We start from the raw sequence: 19,393 nt of genomic DNA, 5'->3' as shown, positions 1-19,393 counted from the left end.
TCAACTTTCACTGGTAAAGCTCCTAGGGGGCGCCATAATCTACTGGTGTGAGACATGGAGGATTTTAAACAGATTTTCTCTGACTTCCACTAAGATTTTGAACAGATTTTGTCTGATTCTTTCCAAGTTTTTATGCAAGACATTCAAGACATTGTGGAAAATATGAGGTCTAAAATGTGTCATCTGGCTGGGGATGTCATGGATGAAACTGAGGAATTTAACAGCAACAGAAATGTCTCTTCTAAGAGTGAGATCGGGATTTCTGTTGAAATGCTGAAGATTGGATATTCGAGTTGGAGAAATTTAAGGGAGAAATCGAGTTGCAAGCCAAAAGTGAAATTGATCTTCTGGTGGAATGCCATGGAAAAGAAGGGGTTATTATGTATGGGAGGTTTCCTGAAGAGAAGTCGGAGTTTCTGAGGGGGGGCAGTTGGGCTGTTCGATTTTTTTAAGAAAAAAGCTCTGTGCACATTGTGGGGATGTGTAAATGCTGTGGTTTATTTTGAAGTGGGATAAGGGTTTAAGAATATTTATCTGGATTGCTTTTAGGGTTTGGCTGATTTCATTTATCTTTAACGATTTGGACAGTGAGATATGCAGACAGTTCGGCACAGCTATTCAGTCTGCCATGTCCCCACCGGAAGTTGGTGTCCTGTTCAGACTAAGCACCAGAGAGGTTCTCAAATAATATTCTTTATTAAATAACTATTTACAATAAGTAAGTCCTTGATATGCGAGACTGGGTTAAGCAAGCCCAAGTGGGCTGACTGGATCTGACTGGAACACGAAGGCTGGAGGCAACAGTTCTCGAAATGGAACAGTACTGGAACGACACTGACGCTGAATCACTGGATCTGGGATCAGGACTATGAACAACAGACAGGGGTGAACTGAAGACTTGGAGCAGGACTCAAACTCAGAGCAAGGTTAGACTCGGCTGGGGGTTCTAGACTAGGCTGGGTACTCTGAACTGAAGACTTGAAGACAAGGCCTGAAACTGGAGCAAGGCTGGACTCTGCTGGAATTCCCAAACTAGACTGGATTCTCTGGACTGAAGACTTGGAGCTAGGCTTGGAACTTGGAACTAGGCTGGACTCGGCTGGAAGTCCTGGACCAGGCTGGATTCTCTGGACTGGAGACTTGGAGCAAGGCTTGGAATCTGGAACTAGGCTGGACGTGGCTGGAAGCCCCAGACTAAGCTGGCAACCAGATCCTGAACACAATAGGTGTGAAATTCCTGAATGCAATGGAGCATGAGAAGCACGGGTGCGCAGGACTGAAGGCAAATGGCGCTGGAATGTCAAGGCTTGTTCATGCTGCTGTGGAGATCGCAGAGTTTCATGGCTGGAAGCAAGGCAAAGGCTGCTGGGCACGGCTGACGCTGTTTCCTAGCTGGCAGCAGATGCAGGATTCAATTCATCTTTGGAGTGGAGCTGGAACGCTGGTTCCTCTTCAGCCACAAACGCTGACTCCGATACCGGTAAGGACTCTTCTTCTGAAGCTGCAGGCTTAGAGGATCAGTTGTCTCCGGCAGCTCGCTGTCCGTGCAGCTGCCTTTTATCCTGATCTTTGGCGCGCCTGGAGTCTCCTGCAGCCGATCGGGTTGCCTTCTCCTTCACACACTTTTCAGCCCGTCTCTGGCACGCACTGATTGGTGTATTCAAATCCTCCTCCAGATCTCGCCCAATCAGTGTTGTAAGTTCTTCCCGCTCTGCTGAGTCGTGCTGGAGTTTCGTTTCTCCGATTCCAGCCTGGTAAGTTTCCAATTCCTCCTCTGACTCAGAACTAGTTTCACTTTCTGAGTCAGAGGCAAGCTTGGTTCTGACACTAGGCACACTTTGTTCTTTGATTGTTGGTGCAGTCAGGTTGGAACCTGCCAAGCTCCCACTGGCCTTTTAAAGTTGTTGTGGACAAGTCCCTCCGCTCCAGTCACAGTTCAGATGCATGGCCATTGACCTGGGCTGCAGAAGGGGCTAGATACCTGGCTTCCAGAGGAGACTCTTCCCATGTAATGTTTGAACAGTGCTTTCTGTAAGGCTTATCAAGGCTTAACAGGATCCGTATAATATGGGTTTAATGCTCTTTTGCAAGAGCGTTAGTCCTGTGCTGCACAGAAAGTGTATTTAAACTGGGAAAGAGAGCCAGGCTCCTTCAGTTGCATATTAGCTAATTCTGTTGCCACTGAGTGCATTATAGGTTTTTCATTGCTTCTGCTGACGAGAGTTTTTGCATGGCCATGTATTCTTATTTCTATTATGAAGAGCACTACAGCTATAGATCTGAGTGGGTAATACTATGAGGATGAGTCTCTGCAATTTCTATAGCCATTTGTGCAATGCTGCATGGTTATTTATATCCCCTTTGGTGGGTAGGCTGGGTGGGTGCCATTTTGCCCAGCCTGTTCTGGCATTGGCAATGGCATTGGCAATGATAATGACTGATGTTATTACATGTGGGTCAAACACAGTTGCATGAATCAGAGTCTGTTCTCTTGTGTGTGCTCTAGATGGCTGTCCATCAGCATCACCATTCTCTTGCAGCCCCAGTCAGGGACAATGCTTATCTGTTATTCATCACTCCCTTGCACTTTATCTGTACATACCCCCTCCCCTCACCACCTTTTACCTCTCAGCCAGGCTATTTCTGAATGTGGATTTTTGCAGTCTTTCAGAAGAGAACTACATCCATGTTTTGAAATAGCCTAAAAGGCAGGTGAAGAAGAGGGGCTGTGGGAGATTGGAGATTGGGAGATCTCCTTCTTGCTTCATCCCACAGCCCTCTTATTACCTGTCAGGCTATTTCTGAACCCAGATTTAGAGGACATTCAGAAGAGAGTTTTTTTATTGAGAAATAGCCTGACAGGCAGCAGATGCTGAGGAGGGTTTTAAGAGCATTGGGAAAGCTCCCTCCAGCTTAAAGCTGCTCCCACTTCAGCATATGCCACCTGTTGGTCAGGCAGTCTGAAAGGTGGCTAAGCCCACCGTTCTCAGCACCCATTCAAGCTTGCCCCACCCATGTTTGGGTAAGTGATTGGTACAGTAGTTGTTTTCCTGTCAGTTCACTATTGACTGGAGGGAAAGCAAAGCCAGGGGGCTCCATCATTAACTTGGTCTGCAATGAATAAGCAAAGAGAGCACCATTCACTGTCTTTGTTACTATAGCAGAATAGGAATCAACAATGAGGGCAGCAAATTTTCTGCTGGCAAATAGTATTTAGCTCAGCTGTAGCTGCTATAGTAAAAGTGAGTAATGACATGGTTGTTCAGGTTTTGGAAACACAATATAAGCAAAAATCAGCAGTTTTATAGTTCTGTAAAAATAGTGTTTTCCACCTATCTGCAAGCAGCAGAAAAAGTAAACCAGCACAGCGTTTGCTTCCTTGTTGCAAGTTCCAATTTATGTATTTGTTTATTTATCATTTTGATTTATAAGGCTGCCCCAACTCAAAGCCTACTCTGGCCAGTACAGTATCTAAAAAACAACAAAGAACAAGAAAGAACATCATGTATATGAGGAAAGACATATCACACACACAGAAAGATAAAAATAAAACTCACCATTAGGCACACTACAACCTATCCCAGGGCTTAGGGAAAAAGCCAGGTTTTTAAAGAACATCTAAAGGCTTGCAAGGCCAGAGTGGTTTGAACCTCTATAGCAGGGTTTCTCACCCAGGGTTCTGTGGAACCCTAGGGTTCAGTGAGAGGTTACTTGGGGTTCCCTGGGAGATCACAATTTATGTAAAAAATTATTTTGGGCAACTTCAGATTAAAGAGGTAAGCTACATTCTTTATCTTTAGTTTAAGAATACTGTTAATGCATATATACAGGCCTACACATGAAACAAAGATACTGACTTTGTAATCCTTAGCCTATATTTGAGCCTGAATGTGCAGGGGTTCCCTGAGGCCTGAAAAATATTTCAAGGGTTCCTCCAGGGTCAAAAGATTGAGAAAGGCTGCTCTAGAGGGACACTGTTCTGTATTTTATATTCTGATATGGCCTAATGACTAATCAATAAAGTATGATAATTATAGTATTAACTGATAGGCATGGGGGAGAGTAGCAGAGAAAAAGGCATCTCTTACACCCTTTTACGTAGCATGCAATCTCCCCTGACCCATATCATTGGTCAGCTGCTGCTGCTCAGGCTGACCAGAACTTGGAGCCTCTGATATCTTTTAACTGAAGAGTGCTCTTTTAGGGTATCCCTGTGGCCCTTAACAAAGGAAGTCTTTAGATCCCTGTTAGCTCCAGAGCTATGTGGTACAGAACCATCTGTTGTTCCAACTATCTCCGCATCAGAATACAATCCTGATTTAAAGTGGTATGTCATAGGTATAAGCAGTGGAGATCACAGGGGAAATGAGATTCTTTTAGCAAGTGGAATCAAAAAATAAAATTGCACTTCAGCACTAGCCATATACCATACATTTTGCTCTTAGCTTGGGCCTGACATTTTCTTAGGAATGGTTTGTTTGCAGGAGTGTTGTTTTTTTTCCCCACATTAGTGTTGCATAGGTTACTTAAGGAAGCTGAATTTTTGTATGAGCAGAGCAGGTAGTTGAATTTTTGAAGCCTAGCATCACTAACCGTTTGGGCTATTGGTTGTATTTGGCATTTTGATCAGGCCCAGTCCATGGCAATGTACTGAAGCTGGCTGGGGAATTCTGGGAGTTGAAGTCCACACATCGGAAAGTTGCCAAGGTTGAGAGACACTGCACTGCACTGAAGTAACAAATGTCTGCGTGCAAGCCACTGTAACCTCCACTCAGCCTGCTCTCATCATTTCTGGCTATCTTTGTCCTTTCCAGGCAGATGGGCTCCCTTCCAAAAAAAAAAAAAGCACTAGACTGTAGCCACTATTCTGTTCATTTTCTAAGAATGCTAATGGGACTCAATTGTGAGCCATGGTCATTCTGGGAAGTAAACACGAGGCTGATCCTTTGCCGACTTTCATTTTCCTATTTGAAAAAGACAAGCTTTTTTAAAGTCTGGGGAGCAGGCACACTGGGGGTACAATGACAGAGACTGTAAAACTAAGCACTACATTTTAGTTGCTAACTGCATCACAGTTTGTACTTGAAAAAAATGGCAGCCATACGTAGTAGCATAGCTTTTGCCACCTTTGTTATTAACAGATGAATAATCCCTTTTTTTCAAAAAAAAAAAGTGAACAGTAGACAACCTGTGAACCTGTGACCTAAGGGTACTTCCTTAACAGATTCCTCAGTGCCTTCAACAATGGCAGAGCTTCTAATGTACTGGGAAAGTTCTTTAAAATCCAGGGAGAGATGTATCTGCCTTGAAAGTAGCCAGTGCTGATCTGTATAGCATAGTCAAACATCAGGAGCTGACCACAGGAAATGTTTTATGACATTTTGTATTACATCATAAAATGTTTTTTAAAATTTCCCAAATTTCTATTCCACAGGAGTCATGGGTCCCAGATTTTGGATGCAAACTATAAGTTAGCCCATTTGAGGTATCTTGGTTCGAAGATTGTGGGCCTATGACACACTGTTTCGCCCAGTTGATGTCATGAGTAAGGATGGCGAGCAGGGGGCTCCCATCCAGACTGTTAAGCGCATGCGTAGCACTGAGGAATTGGGCAGCCATTCAAAGAGACACAGATCGGGCCCGCCTTAACCTTTGGGGTTTATATGTCTGGGTTTTTCCCACGCTTCTTCAGTTTGTTAGGATTCCTGTTATGTACAAGCAATGAAACATTAGAGACCAGTTCCTTGTCTCAGCGTGGTTCCTGGCTGTTAGGACAGTTGAAGCTTACAAAGTCTCAGACAGATATGAGAGTTTTAGTAGTATGTAGATAGATGGTCTTGCTGGAGTAACATGCGGTCACTGGAGTATTATTTACGCCATTATAGAACAGTTCTAAGGTGGAAGGCAGAACTGAAAAAAGATGTGTACGTATATGGTATATTCTTATGTTTATGCATTACTTTGCTTGCATTACTAGATCAGCTTTGAATGATCGACTTTCTCATTTTTTCCTATGATAATGTTTATCTCTCCTAGATCAGTTATGTATATTCATGATGTATTATTTTGTTGTGTAAATGGAAAAGTTGTTGTTAATGATCTAACAGAGGAGACTTCCTGCACAGTTTACCTTGAGCTCTGCTTGCACAGGAACATGACGATTTTACACTTGACAGATCCTCCAACAGGCCTAGACGAGGTGATGGTGTTATCTTTTTTGAGCCCCAAAGTTTTCAGTCTCTCCTTTATAGGAATTACTCTACCCTTATCCAAGGCCCAATGACCACCAAGCTTGCCTAGTGCCGAAGTCAGAGCATCTTATGTTGGGGCTTCTGCACAGCAGGGATTCTAAGTTGGTTGGAGTCTACAGTAATAGAGGTTTCTAGGAAATCCAGAAAGGTGGTAACACAGTTGAATCAAAAAAGCCCCGGCAAGCAGGGAGGGAGAGAGGTGGTAGGTATCTGTGAAGGGGTGTATCAGGTGCACTAGGTGGCCTTGGTGTCTTGTGTTTCCCACCCATCATTTGTTTCAGTTCATTACAATCTGTCAGCAAGAGAATCAGTGTAGACTTCAGAATTCTCATTTCTTCTTTTCTTATACTTAGTTTCAGGTATCTTATCTGTGTAAGGACAAAGGTGCTTCCAGCACTGCAGAGTCTGTGTTCTCTGTCAATTTTTAACAGACCCAACACCATAAAGGATGAAAGTACTTGTGTTTCCCATTTCTGTCTCTGTGTGACAACCAGACCAGGAAGTTGCGAAATGGATAATAACTGCCATCTCCATCATGCTGTCTCTGCCTTTTCAGGACATCGGTATGTTAGAAATAACAAACAAATTTGTTTAGACATATATATTAGTTAAACATTTTCACATGCATATCTGCAAAGCTGATGACAGCTTAATTCAAAGACTATAAAGTAGCCTTTCTTTTGGGATATGTCAAAATAATTAACTTCAGAGGATCTTTTTTTCTGAAAGTGTTTAATTATATGGTGTATTTACATTCTGAACCCATATCTTTCTGTATTCACCAACTGATATAATCAGCCATGCTTGGCAAATATGTATAAATGGAAATGTACATTAAAATTTTTTGCTTATAAACAAAAGGTACAGACTTGCAAATATTAACCTCTAGCATATGGCATAGTATCTGGAAAAGATAATTAGTGGGGTTTTGTTGTTATTTTGGAGAGGAATATCAAAAGAAAACAATTTGAAGTTGCTTAAAGGCAACTATTTCAGTGTTTTAAATTGTAGACTGATGGAGAATGGTTAGAAGACCATTACACAATTCTATTACCAATTTCTGTTTCTGCCTACATTGTTAGTAAGGAAAGAAAGTTGTAATTGCAAAGCTGGCTGATGGGAATAAGAAAAAAAGAGCTTTATAACTCTTTTTCAAATATGGAACTGAGGACCATGAATTAAGCCCCATTTCAGAAATCTGACTGCAATCTAGAATAGATTGCAAAACCATTGATTCTTAATTTTCTTTTTTCATTCAGTGAAATTATGACTTAAGAAACCAGGAACAGTAAATATCAAATTATTGTAAGAGAATTTTATCTGTCCATCTGTTTTTACAGATTTAATAATTTAATTTAGTAATCAAGGAAAAGAACCACTGCATTTGAAGTGAAAATATGAACATTATTTAATAACTGATCCTCTGTAATAAACAATTTGAAAATATTTTACAAGGAATCACACACACAATATTTTACAAAGATTTTAGTCTTTTTTTTTAAAATTTTCCAACTCTTCTGTACAAAAAAAAATTAAAGTAACAAAAAATGAATTATTGGAAGAAAGCTTTTTAAGTGAAGAATGATAGGAATAGGATTCAAGCAGCTATAAGAAGAGCAACTTGATGTTTTATTTTATTTCTTAACTTAAAATATAATATATATATTTATAGATATGTATATTTTTTCATTTTTTTCTCAGATGAGCAGCACCCAACTAGACTACAGATTTACATACACTCCTGGTAACACAGCCAGCCATCTGATCAAAGCACAGTTCCCATAGACATAACCAAACACACACTGAAAAAGCTACAAGCAAAATGACCTTTAACCTTGTCATTATCAGTGAATCACCTCCTTGTCCCTTGACTCTGGAGTCAAGTTTCCAAGATCTTGTCAGGATCATGGGTCTCCCCTTCCCTCTCTTCCCTCAGTACCCTACCACAAATTTTGTCCAAACTGATTTTAAAAGGAATTCCTCACGTTAGGTGGTTTGAAAAATGGCCACATCTCACCTTGTATGAAGAAATCAGCACATGGGGCCAAAGGAATTTATTTTCACAGTCCTTTACTTTTGCTAGAAAAAGTGTTTCTAACTGGGACTGACAAGGTCAGAATAATTTACTGGCTTTTACTGTCTTCAATCTTCCCTGTAGTAGCCAGGTCCCTTGCTCTCTAGAGTCTCTTTGCAAATTCATTTTCCCCAAAGCATTTTTCCTACTGCTCTGAGCTTATCAAGAGTCAAATTCATAACTTTTTGCATGGTCTAGTATTTACATGAGATTTTCTTTGCTGATGCCACCATGTCAACTGAATATTCCTTTTAATACCTCCCATATCATCACCTACTACTTTATTTTCAGAACTACATTTTTTTGCCTTCAGAGCTTTGGAAAATATTACCATTCTGTTTCTGGCATGGGTTTGTCTTCTACAACCTGTGAAACTTCTAATTTCCTCAGGAGATAGAAGAGAAGCAAAATGGTCATGCTCTTGGCTTCCCACCTCCCAACATATCTTCCCCTGTCAATACCAACTCCATCCATCATCAGTGGGAAAAAAAAAAGACTGGAGGAAGACTTAATGACAATATACAAGTGATTCTGACTGGGACATAGCACCAACCATTCAGACTCTAAGATAAGCTGCAGATAACACAAATTATGCAAATGGTTATTCCAGTTCCTGTTTACAGTCTAACAAGTATTTGGAAAGAGCTGGTTGTTGCCTAGCTCAGTCTCATATTTACATATACATCTGAAGAGCTCATTTTTAGAAGGCAAATTTTGCTACAATAGCAGGGAAAGAGCAAAGTATTTATTTCTGTCCAGACCTGCACATATTGCAATATGATTAACTCATGCACAAACATCAATCTTGCCCACCCCAAACCCCTCTCAAAAAATGGAATCATCTACTTGGATTGAAAACTGGGCCATAGTTTCACCTTCCAAATGCTGGTTTTTTTAACTCTGGAAAACTGGCCCTCAGAACTTTGCTTCCTTTTTGTACTAACTGTGAAAAATGTGAGAAAAGACTACCATTGAACGTATACGTAAATAACAGAAGAACCTTTCCTAACCAGTGTTCCCTTTGCTGTGGTTTTTGCATATATCACAAATGAAGTAATTGGAGGCAGGGCAGCATTTCTCTGACATGGTACTGAGTGATTCCCTGACTGATAAATGAAGAGGCTGAATCATATTTGATATGTAGTGATCAAGGCAATTTTTACAATATGCTTAGTCATGCCGGCCACATGACCACGGAAGTGTCTATGGACAAACGCCGGCTCTTCAGCTTTGAAACGGAGATGAGCACCGCCCCCTGGAGTCGGACACGACTGGACTTAATGTCAAGGGAAACCTTTACCTTTACCTATGTTACAGTATGTCCTCTACTGTGGGACTGTTTTTATGTTTTACTTCCAGTATTCTCTGCTCAGCACCTCCCTTCCCCTGAACCTGAGTCTAGAATCAACTAATGGTAAGGGAGTTATTTGGCTAGATATGCACCCAGAAATAAATAATAATAATAATAATAATAAACTGCTGAAACTTTTACCAAGGTGAAGGTGAATGCATTCCAGCTTAAGCTGAGCAAATGCCATAATTATTAGAAAGGATAGTATTGTTCCATAGGTGATTCCCTGCATTTATTTATTTATTTATTTTTCAGATGTGTTGTGAGGGACTCTTTTATCAGCATTGCTCAGTTTCCTCTCCAAGAGTTTTGCTCTCCTAGAGAGACTCTCGTTCTGAAAGCTGAGTGTCATTGTCTCACATGTGCACATTTCATCCATCCTGTGCACAGCAGTCATTGGCTAGAACCAGTGATGCTACTAAACCATCTTTCCCCTACTGCCTCCAGACTTCTTGACATTTCAGACTTAGAACATCTATTATTATTATTATTATTATTTTAAAGAGATGTATGAGTGGAGCTTTAAAAAATTGTTTTAAAGCAGGCAGATCTAAATTAGGATGAAAAAGAAGGAAGCCTGAGGACTGAATCAGTGCTTTCATCAGTGGCATAAATGTCCTCTTAAAACAAAGGTGTCTGGAAACCGACTAACCTGAAGGAAGGAAACACCATAGGAATTACAATATATACTTGCACCATTATAGATGTGAATCACTTAAGGAGGTTCTTTTTATCTGTCCTTGGCTATGACATAAACACATCTGTATGTATATATATGTAAACAGCAGAGTGTGCTTTATTGTAACTGCAATGTAAGATTTCATTGGGTATGTTGAAACAAAAAATAGCATCTCTGAGGGCACCAGCCAAAAGTCAAGGACCAAAAATCACCAGTTCAACCCCAGCAGACTTAACTTTTACCTTGAATAATTTGGTTATAGCAAAAACGAAGAGTCTTGTGGCCGACCAAGAAGTGTGTCATGGCCATCAGTACTTGTAATGTGGTAAGGTATTCAGAAGCAGGGAAAGGTCATGTTACCCGATCAGCTTCTTGTATGAGTGAGAAGCACTTCAGGGCCAATGCCATTTCCATGTATGCGCTCTGTGCTCCAAATTTTTCCATCTCTGAATATCTGTTACTGATGAATATATACTGGCTCCAGAGCACTAGCCAAACAGTAACAGACAACGTGGCATAAGGAAGACAAAGGTTTTACTCAGACTAATGTGGAATGAATCTGGGGTATTTCAGCCAAGCACACTACAGACAGTTGCCCACATCACAAAACAATCACACAATTTGGCACAATTTTTGTAGTCTCTGCTCAGAAGAGACAGGGAGATTCTGAGAGTGTATCTACAACCAGTACAACTGATTACCACTGGTAGTATACACAAGGAATAATGGTGCTATCTCTACTGTACATCAGAATTAGAGCTATGTATTTATAATCTCCCAGTTTACTTCTGTAGAAATCTATACAAAGCCAATGAAGCAGGACTACTATCCTTAGCACCAGTGCAATTGTTGTGTATATAAGCTGGCTGGAAAAAAGATGTAGGCTTGGGAGGAGAGGTCTTTTTACTTGCTTATTTGACACAAGGAGGATTCATTTAGGGGGGAGTTATATGTAGACAAAGGAGCTGGAATGAAGTTAGTTTTGAGAGATTAAGAGATTATTTCCTGGTCTCCAGAACAAAGTTTACTGAAAAGCAAGCAAGTGCACCACTGGTTCTACTTCCAGATTCGTCAAGTATTTTTTTCCTATAATAGTTCCAAGTACCACGAATTTGCACTGTGCAGCCATAATTATTACAGCACTAATATGCTTTCCATTGCTGCCTTCTTTAGATTATATCATGAGGACCACAGAAATCTATCTTCTGAGAACATCAGTAAATAATTTTGTCCAAGGATACACCTGCACTGTTGGCTTAGGAATGGTTTGCATTCAACAATTGTACACCATCCCAAGCTGCACTATGTTAGCAGTTAAACAACTGGTGGGACCCTTATAAGTGGCAGAGGCTGCATTAACATGTAAGTTGTAAGATCAGGAGGCTTTTCTCCAAAGTTCTGGTTTAATACTAAACCCGGAAACTAAGATCACAGAAAGTTCTAATTCAAACATACAGTATTCTGAAGTTGTTAATCCAACTGGATTGTCTTCCTTGTCTAGAAACCTTCAGATTCAAGTAATGACATTTTGCTTGCTTTCCAGATTTTCTTGTAACAAAGCAAATGAATTCGTAACACTTGAATAATTCATAACAAGTAGCATGTCAGAGTTTGGATTAAAAAGGGTTTTGATTAAAGAACTGAGCATATGAAATTGAAATGAGTGCATCATCGTGCACATTTTAGCAGGCTTCTATAACTGCAAATCATGCTTGTGCTACAGGGAAAAACCATGCAGTTCTTGGTGTTGCAACTAACTGCTTCTCACTGATGAAGTTGCGTCATACTGTTCTGCAGTTCCTCACATTGCCCAGAAGGTTCTGGGTCTCCTGTCACATTAAGCAGGAATTAAACAAAACAAAACAAGGATTCTTCTCACTTTGCTGGCTATTTCATGTGTAGAGGCAGTGCACTAGGGGATATTTGGCTGAAGGGAAGGCTATTCTGGAACTGTTGTGCCTGTTAACTAGTGCACATAATGTGTGGCAAGGTATATTTATTACCATATGTGCACTAGTTAACAGGCACAAAGTCTGGTAACCTGCTCAAGACAAGTCCTAAAAACAGGCATTTTTTAAGGACACCAGTTGACGAATTCTAGTATTACTTCCTTTTAAATCTTCAATAGATTATATGGTTGCAGCCACTTAAAATAATAATTCCAGACATGAAACGCATGCTTGCAGAGTCAGCAGAGGTGTTCTGTGGGCTTGAGCTGAGCGGCAGATGTTTTAACTGCCATCACTGTGAAGCACAGCATTTTCATATCCCCCAGCTCAAGTACGTAGACACTGAATTATCTCTCTGCAAAATATCTGCTTCTACGGGCCCAGTTGTGTCGCATTCATCACCACTGTATTTCCATACTGGGAGGAAGGAGGGCACTAAAAGGTGCAGTTAGGTTTCTGCACAAAGTCCAGGAAGAAAACCTTTGGCTATCAGCTTCATATGGGTTGGTTTGGTTTGGTTTGGCACAGAGTGCTGCTGCCACTATGATGGAAAATATTCTTTAGAGTTTAGAAGAAAAGGAACTGAAGTTCATCTTTGTCTTAGTCATCTCCATAATTGGCTTATCTTGAAGACTGGATACTGCAGAACTACCAACTGAAGACTTCATCTTGATTTGGGAAGGAGAACAGCTCCTAAAATAACTCATATGGTTTTCTCAATTGGTTCAAATAAGGAATGGGGGAAGCAGGAAAATAATCAAAGGGGACTGCTGGGTTTAAACCATAGTTGTTACCTGCGAGAATAATTCTATCTTGTTATTCATTTTATTAAAGATTGTCTTAGCTACTCTGTCCTCCAACCATACATGGATTACTGGAATGGTATACAAAAGGATCTTCACACACTTCTTTCTGCCCTGCTTGGTCTTCAAGTCCTCTTTACAGAATTAGTGGTTAAATAAATAATACTGACCTTAAAATTCAAGTGACATCCTTTGTGTTTGTGTGTGTGTTTCTTTCTTGCTGACAATAAATACTATAATCTCTCAGGCTAAATGCTTGGAAATCAGATGTTGAAAGATCTAGATTAAAGTGTTTAGGATAAAATAATAATTCATCATTGATTGGAAATGGGATCCACCTAATGAAAGGCAGAGATAACAATGGCCTTGGAAAGCACATAGTGAACTGGGTGGAATGGAGATGTGGGGGTGATATCCTAGGATTACTTTGAGTTTGACAAGCCATTGGAATTGGCTGGAAGGTTTGCTAGATTACACAATCAATTTGGCAACACTATTCTGTTTTTTTCTGTTCTAGTGATCTGTGTTGTTTCTGCAGTTTTCATTATTGGTATGGGAAAGTACATTATTTCAGATACAATAGCATTGTCAGTATTGTTGAATAAATGCTTTTAAGACTATAATAAAAATCCTTCAGATGAAAACTAACAAAGGTCTCCCAGAATTCCACAGATTCAATGGCAAAATAAAATTATGGGGCCACTGTTCATTGTATTTGGCCAACAGCTCAATGAGTGGAAAGGGGAACAATGAATAAAAGCTCAAGAATGTTCCCTGTGTGGAGAAGATCACGGTGGTCCATGCTTCCCCTAGTCATCTCAAAGCTCTCTTTAGCACAACCTGCTATGCAGAGACACTGGAAAGGCAAGGAGAGAATAGAGGAAAAGGAAAAACAATGGGAACAGCTTCTGGACTTCTGAGTGAAGAAAGCAACAATCCTCATGAGTGAATGCCAAGGTGCAGCCAGAATTGATGGGACTAGGCAGCAGTCGTCCTCTAGCAAGTCTGGAGGGGATGATGATGTGCATAAAATTAAAAGGATGAGTTAAGCTAAATGGGCGTTTCAAAGGCAAAATGCCAAGGGCAGCGGATGGTGACTTGCAGTCAAATAGAGAAGGAGTAACTGCAAGCATAACAAGATATTCAGGGAAGGTCTAAAGGAGGCCCCTCTGCCACAATCTGAGGTGTCTTCCTATAGAAACAAAAGAGAGAGAGAGAAGTTTCTTTAAGAACACTTACTTTTGCTGAAACTCATTACATATATTTGTTTCCTTGCTGAAACTCACTACATGTATTTTAAAATTTTGTAAAGTTAAACAAAATGATCATGCCAATAAATTCTTGCATTATCCAAGGCCTTGACTCCTCTATTCCTTGCGCTATTAGTACAGCATTGAAATGTCTGGGAATCTGGACTAATCTTAGTTTCACAGATTCATTAGAGGGGAAAGAAGAAATTGTTCTATTGTTTTCAGGATAAAGACTGAAGCAAAATGAAATTAAAAGGACATCCAGACCAATGTCTTGTTCAAACAGATGTTAAAATTCATACCATTAGAATATCTGTTTAGGAATTACTTTTCAGTGGTTCTTTCAGATGGCCTTTTCACATATCCATACAGTACTCTAACTCATCAAAATTGCATAGGGTGCTGACATTACCATACCTCTTGTAATCCACCTTTGTTTTCTCATCTAGTCAATATTTTTCTTTAGAAAAAGAAACAATTAACAAGGAGAAGAAAAAGAATAGCTGTATTAGTGGTTCTAGAATCCAATAACCTTGGTTCTGTCATTTAAAAGTGAAGATTTTCTAGAGAGAGACGGCAAAATATAAATGTATTTATAACTCCTGTCAAGAAGATCGGGAGCACCATCTTTATAAACTTTCTTTTTCTTTTTTCTTTTTTCTTTTTCTTTTTCTTTTTCTTTTTTTTTCTTTTTTCACTATTCACTATTTTTCTTTATTATTTTTATTTTTTGGTGGTTTTTATTCTGTTAAAAATTTCTTCAATAACAATTACTTTTTTAAAAAAGTGAATATTGTCCTAAAAAGTGGAAGAAAAATTTCTGCCTGTTATTTTTCAATTTCCTAGGATATTATCCCCCTAGAGTAAGGTCATTTCAGATTTATCTTTCCATACATATAGCCTTAGTTATCCTTCCTTTTACTTACAGTTGTATTGTAATCAAAACAGATGTGGGGACCTTTCCGGTAACGTGGCTTCTCTACTAGCTCACACTGATTGCGATCTCCTGGAGGAGCTTTACATCATCAAACAAATGAAGCAGAAGACAAAGAACATTAGGCAGATTAAAATGATTCGAATTAGAAGATTGCAAAATGCAATACAAATGCTAACCAATTAAATTATCTCCCACTAGTTACAGTAAGTGACGGTGCTCATTCAGTGTATTTCATGGTAACTTGAAAGTGGGGGCTGCAATGAAATGCAGTTCTCCTGATCCAGAAGCCAGCCAGCCATACCCTTTCCCCATACCGCATTCTTCCAACCTAATTTTCATGTTACACCTTCAAATATCAGACAGTCCTGTGTCTGTGCCTGGCTTTTGTCCTTCCTCACATCTCTTTTGTTTTTGTTTTTCTCTCCCTAAAATCTGTAATTGTATCAATGTAAAGGGTAGCTGGTTCCTATGGGAGAAAAAAACGTGCAAGTCCTACTTTTGTGAAAATTCTGTGGCCACTATATTTAAATGGGCTCCTACAGAAATACAATATTTCTAAACAAGGAGTAAATGGCTTGTACCCTAGATGGTCTCCTGTGTGACTCCCCAGCAGCTTGCCGCTTAGAGTAACATGATTAAAGTGGCACAGAAAGAATGGTAACGGATTAAAATGTGTTGGCCAGCTGATTGTTGGGTTGCCTTATCGCACAGGAACAGGACAGCCCTGGGATGTAGCTCTCTTCAGCAACTCACTGAACTTTGGAAAGGAAAGAAAAGAGGATGGACCAGGAAGCATCATCCCCTTCTTCTGAACAATACTGTTCCAAGGTGCTGTCCTTCAGTTGAGGTGATGTCTTTCAGTCATTACTAGATTTGTTTCTCCCCAGAAAGCTGCTTGAGAGGGAAGGAGGGAAACTGCCTCCCTTGCAGGAATCCTGATGCTGGAGATGCCTGTGGGGAGGAGGATGAGGGGAATACATGTGTGCGCACCAGGGTTTCTCAACCTGGGCCACTTTAAGATGTGTGGACTGCAGCTTCCAGAATTCCCCAGAATTGCTGGCTGGGGAATTCTAGGAGTTGAAGTTCACACCTCTTAAAGTGGCCCAGGTTGAGAAACCTTGGTGTGTACATATGTGTTTACATGAGAGTGTAGCTCCTGGCTTTTGATGCAGTTCTCTGGTTCTAAATGGTTAATCTTGCCTGGTCTAAACCATATTTCTAAACTATATACTCTGTGGTGTTAGAATTCTGCATGTGAGTCCTCCATGACATTGAGGTTCTGCAGGTTCCTTCTGCCCCCACCCGGCTCTCCCGAGCAGTTAATCATCAACTAGTCACGACAGCTATGGATTATTTCCACTATCTGATGTTACGTGTCTCTGAGTATCCAGTGGCTGGGGAAGATGAGTTGAGAATACTATTGTGCTTAGGGCCTGTGGTGAACTTCCCATAGACCTATTGCAGGTCTAGATTGTTGGACCAGATATAAAGTAGCTTGTCTTAAACTTCTACAAATTTCCCTTTCACATTTATCTTGTAGAATGACAGAAAAAACTATACACATAGTCTACATTATTGCAATGGATTTGAGGTCAGATTAATGTACATTTAAATTATTTGTGATAATCTGAACATCAAACTACTTGTGGGAAATGTATCTCAAGTAGTATTTATAAAAAATATAACAGAAAAAAAATCAGTCAATAATAGTCATACCAACTATTACATTGTAACTGATTTGCAACACAGCTGATTAGCAATACCTTTTATCTCTGCTTGGAGAAGTTTTGTGGATTCACACTGATTGCATATTGGCTTTTCTGCTACAACAAACAGAAGATTGGAGCCAGCAAGCCTTTGTGCATGGAACAGCCTGGAGAAAAGGGGAGAGAGGAAGATGAAATGCTGCTATCTTGCAGTTTTCCTAATTTATAGAGTTGCACTCTGCGAATTTTTGGAAAGAAGTGCTTTGGTCGTAGGACTTTTTCTTAGCAAACAGAAGTAGCTATGCATGCACACAAATGCAGAAACAGCCAGAAGCCGCTTCGGAAACAGCCGTCGTAGCTGTCCCATGCATTGCAAAGTACTAATTCTGAAGGATTTGCACAGCCACACTAATTTGCTTCTATCCCATATTGTTGCTACTCTGTTCCAACCAGCACAGGTATAGTTATTTCTGACTTATACACCTGCCCAAGTATACATCTGTAAGTATGCACACCTGCCCAGACTTCATCCCATACTGAAAAATGTATATGGATGTTGCATTCCGCTTCTAAAGATATACAACTAATGGGGATTAATGATTTTGAACTGCTTTTATTGCGTACTTGGAAAGAAACATGAGAAATAATTCATACATTTGCAATATATATGTACTCAGGATTATATCCACTTTTTATGTCTCTGGGAATTATCTACAATAAAGATTTGAAGCTGAAGTATCATTGCATTTATAGTGTGAGGCAGACATACAGACAAGGACATGTATGTGCATGTGCAGAGATAGATAATATGGGGGGGATCAGGATGGAGGAGGTCATTAACCATTTTCTCCCCTACTGTAGTTAGTCCCAACAAACATTATCTTCCCCCACCCCAGCTATAATTTGCATTCAAAATTAACGGAAGCATAAAAAGCAGCTTTAAGATTATAGTGCCAGTTTTATTGCTATATACACTCCCCAGGGCATTCTAGGAAATGCAAGGAAAACTCAAGTTTTTATGCAAGACATTCAGGACATCGTGAAAAATATGAGGTCTAAAATGTGTCATCTGGCTGGGGATGTCATGGATGAAACTGAGGAATGTAACAGCGACAGAAATGTCTCTTCTAAGAGTGAGATCGGGACTTCTGTTGAAATGCTGGATGAAGATCGGATAGTCAAGTTGGAGAAATTTAAGGGAGAAATCGAGTTGCAAGCCACAAGTGAAATTGATCTTCTGGTGGAACACCATGGAAAAGAAGGGATTGTTATATATGGCAGGTCTTCTGAAGAGAAATCAGAGTTTCTGAGGGGGACGGTTGGGCTGTTTGATTTTTTTAAGAAAAAAGCTCTGTGTGCATTGTGGGGATGTGTAAATGCTGTGGTTTATTTTGAAGTGGGATAAGGGTATAAGAATATTTATCTGGATTGCTTTTAGGGTTTGGCTGATTTCATTTATCTTTAACGATTTGGATTAAGATTATTAAGGTATAATAAAAAATAATAAATGTCTATTTGGATGATTTTGGGTTTAATATGATTAAGATTATTAAAATTGTTGTATCATCAAGTATAATGGCAGACAATTTGTATGTTTTTTAGTTTGATCTTTATCATAGTAGAGAGAAACGTATAGAATAGTAGTAGGAAGGAAATAATTAAATAAATGTTATCTTTGGAGGGGGAGTTGATTAGGAGGTTTATATACATTTTTCTTTTTCTTTCTTCTTTTAATATAAGGGGAGGGAGTAACTGTATTTAGTGATTTTTACAATGTGCCAATGGAATGATTTATAGAAATAATGTGATTTTGGTAAGGGATTGACTATGGAAATTTTTGTATATCCTTATTGTTAAAAGTTGGAAGTCACCTCTTTTTATAACTTTGAAAAAATTTTCTCTTGTGTTTTCACCCTTTTTTAGTTTTTTCTCTTTTTTTTCTTTGTAGTTTTTTTTGTTTTTCTGTAGCTTTTATCTTTGCTTGAAACTTAATAAAATTCTTATTAAAAACAACAACAACAGGGAGTCTTTCTACTAACCTAGAGCAATTTCCACAGTCAATGATGGTGTTATAAGTATAGTTAACAGAGCTAAAATAGTATTGGGTTTGCTTCATGATGCAGCTGGTCTCCTTGGATTCCATGCTGTCTGCTGAGACATCCTCTGTTAGGACACACAACACACATAATGGGTTGTAAACTGAAGCATGAAACTTTTTTTGTAATCCTCCCTACCTCATCTAAAAAGCAATTCATCTGTCTGGACTGAACTGGCCTTTTCTAAAGCTGTGCTTGAGCCAAATCCTATTGATAATGGCGCAAGAATGTATGGCAAAAAATAATGATTTAACATCTGTATTTCTTTTTTGCCTTACTGTTGATGTTTCTTCTCAT

The 19,393-nt window shown here is 39.5% G+C and overlaps 1 protein-coding gene and 1 long non-coding RNA gene across 2 annotated transcripts in view; both read right to left on the bottom strand.

The window, feature by feature from the left end:
• Positions 1-8,682: 8,682 nt before the first annotated feature.
• On the bottom strand, positions 8,683-9,755 carry LOC134489332 (uncharacterized). The gene is made up of 2 exons (XR_010067102.1): positions 9,632-9,755; positions 8,683-9,494 (listed from the first exon to the last, which is right to left on the bottom strand). It is a non-coding gene; the product is annotated as an uncharacterized LOC134489332 (long non-coding RNA).
• Positions 9,756-12,336: 2,581 nt separating this feature from the next.
• CACNA2D2 (calcium voltage-gated channel auxiliary subunit alpha2delta 2) overlaps positions 12,337-19,393 on the bottom strand; it is a 675,105-nt gene continuing 668,048 nt past the window's right edge. The window contains exons 36-39 of the mRNA XM_063291953.1: positions 19,040-19,163; positions 17,058-17,167; positions 15,284-15,372; positions 12,337-14,299 (exon numbers count right to left, since the gene is read on the bottom strand). Of these exons, the coding sequence (XP_063148023.1) occupies positions 14,171-14,299; positions 15,284-15,372; positions 17,058-17,167; positions 19,040-19,163 (452 nt within the window). The 3' untranslated portion in view covers positions 12,337-14,170. The remainder of the gene's footprint in view (positions 14,300-15,283; positions 15,373-17,057; positions 17,168-19,039; positions 19,164-19,393) is intronic.

Source organism: Candoia aspera, chromosome 2 (genome assembly GCF_035149785.1).
Source record: "Candoia aspera isolate rCanAsp1 chromosome 2, rCanAsp1.hap2, whole genome shotgun sequence".
NCBI lineage: Eukaryota > Metazoa > Chordata > Lepidosauria > Squamata > Boidae > Candoia > Candoia aspera.
This window is presented reverse-complemented; position numbering and strand designations above follow the sequence as displayed.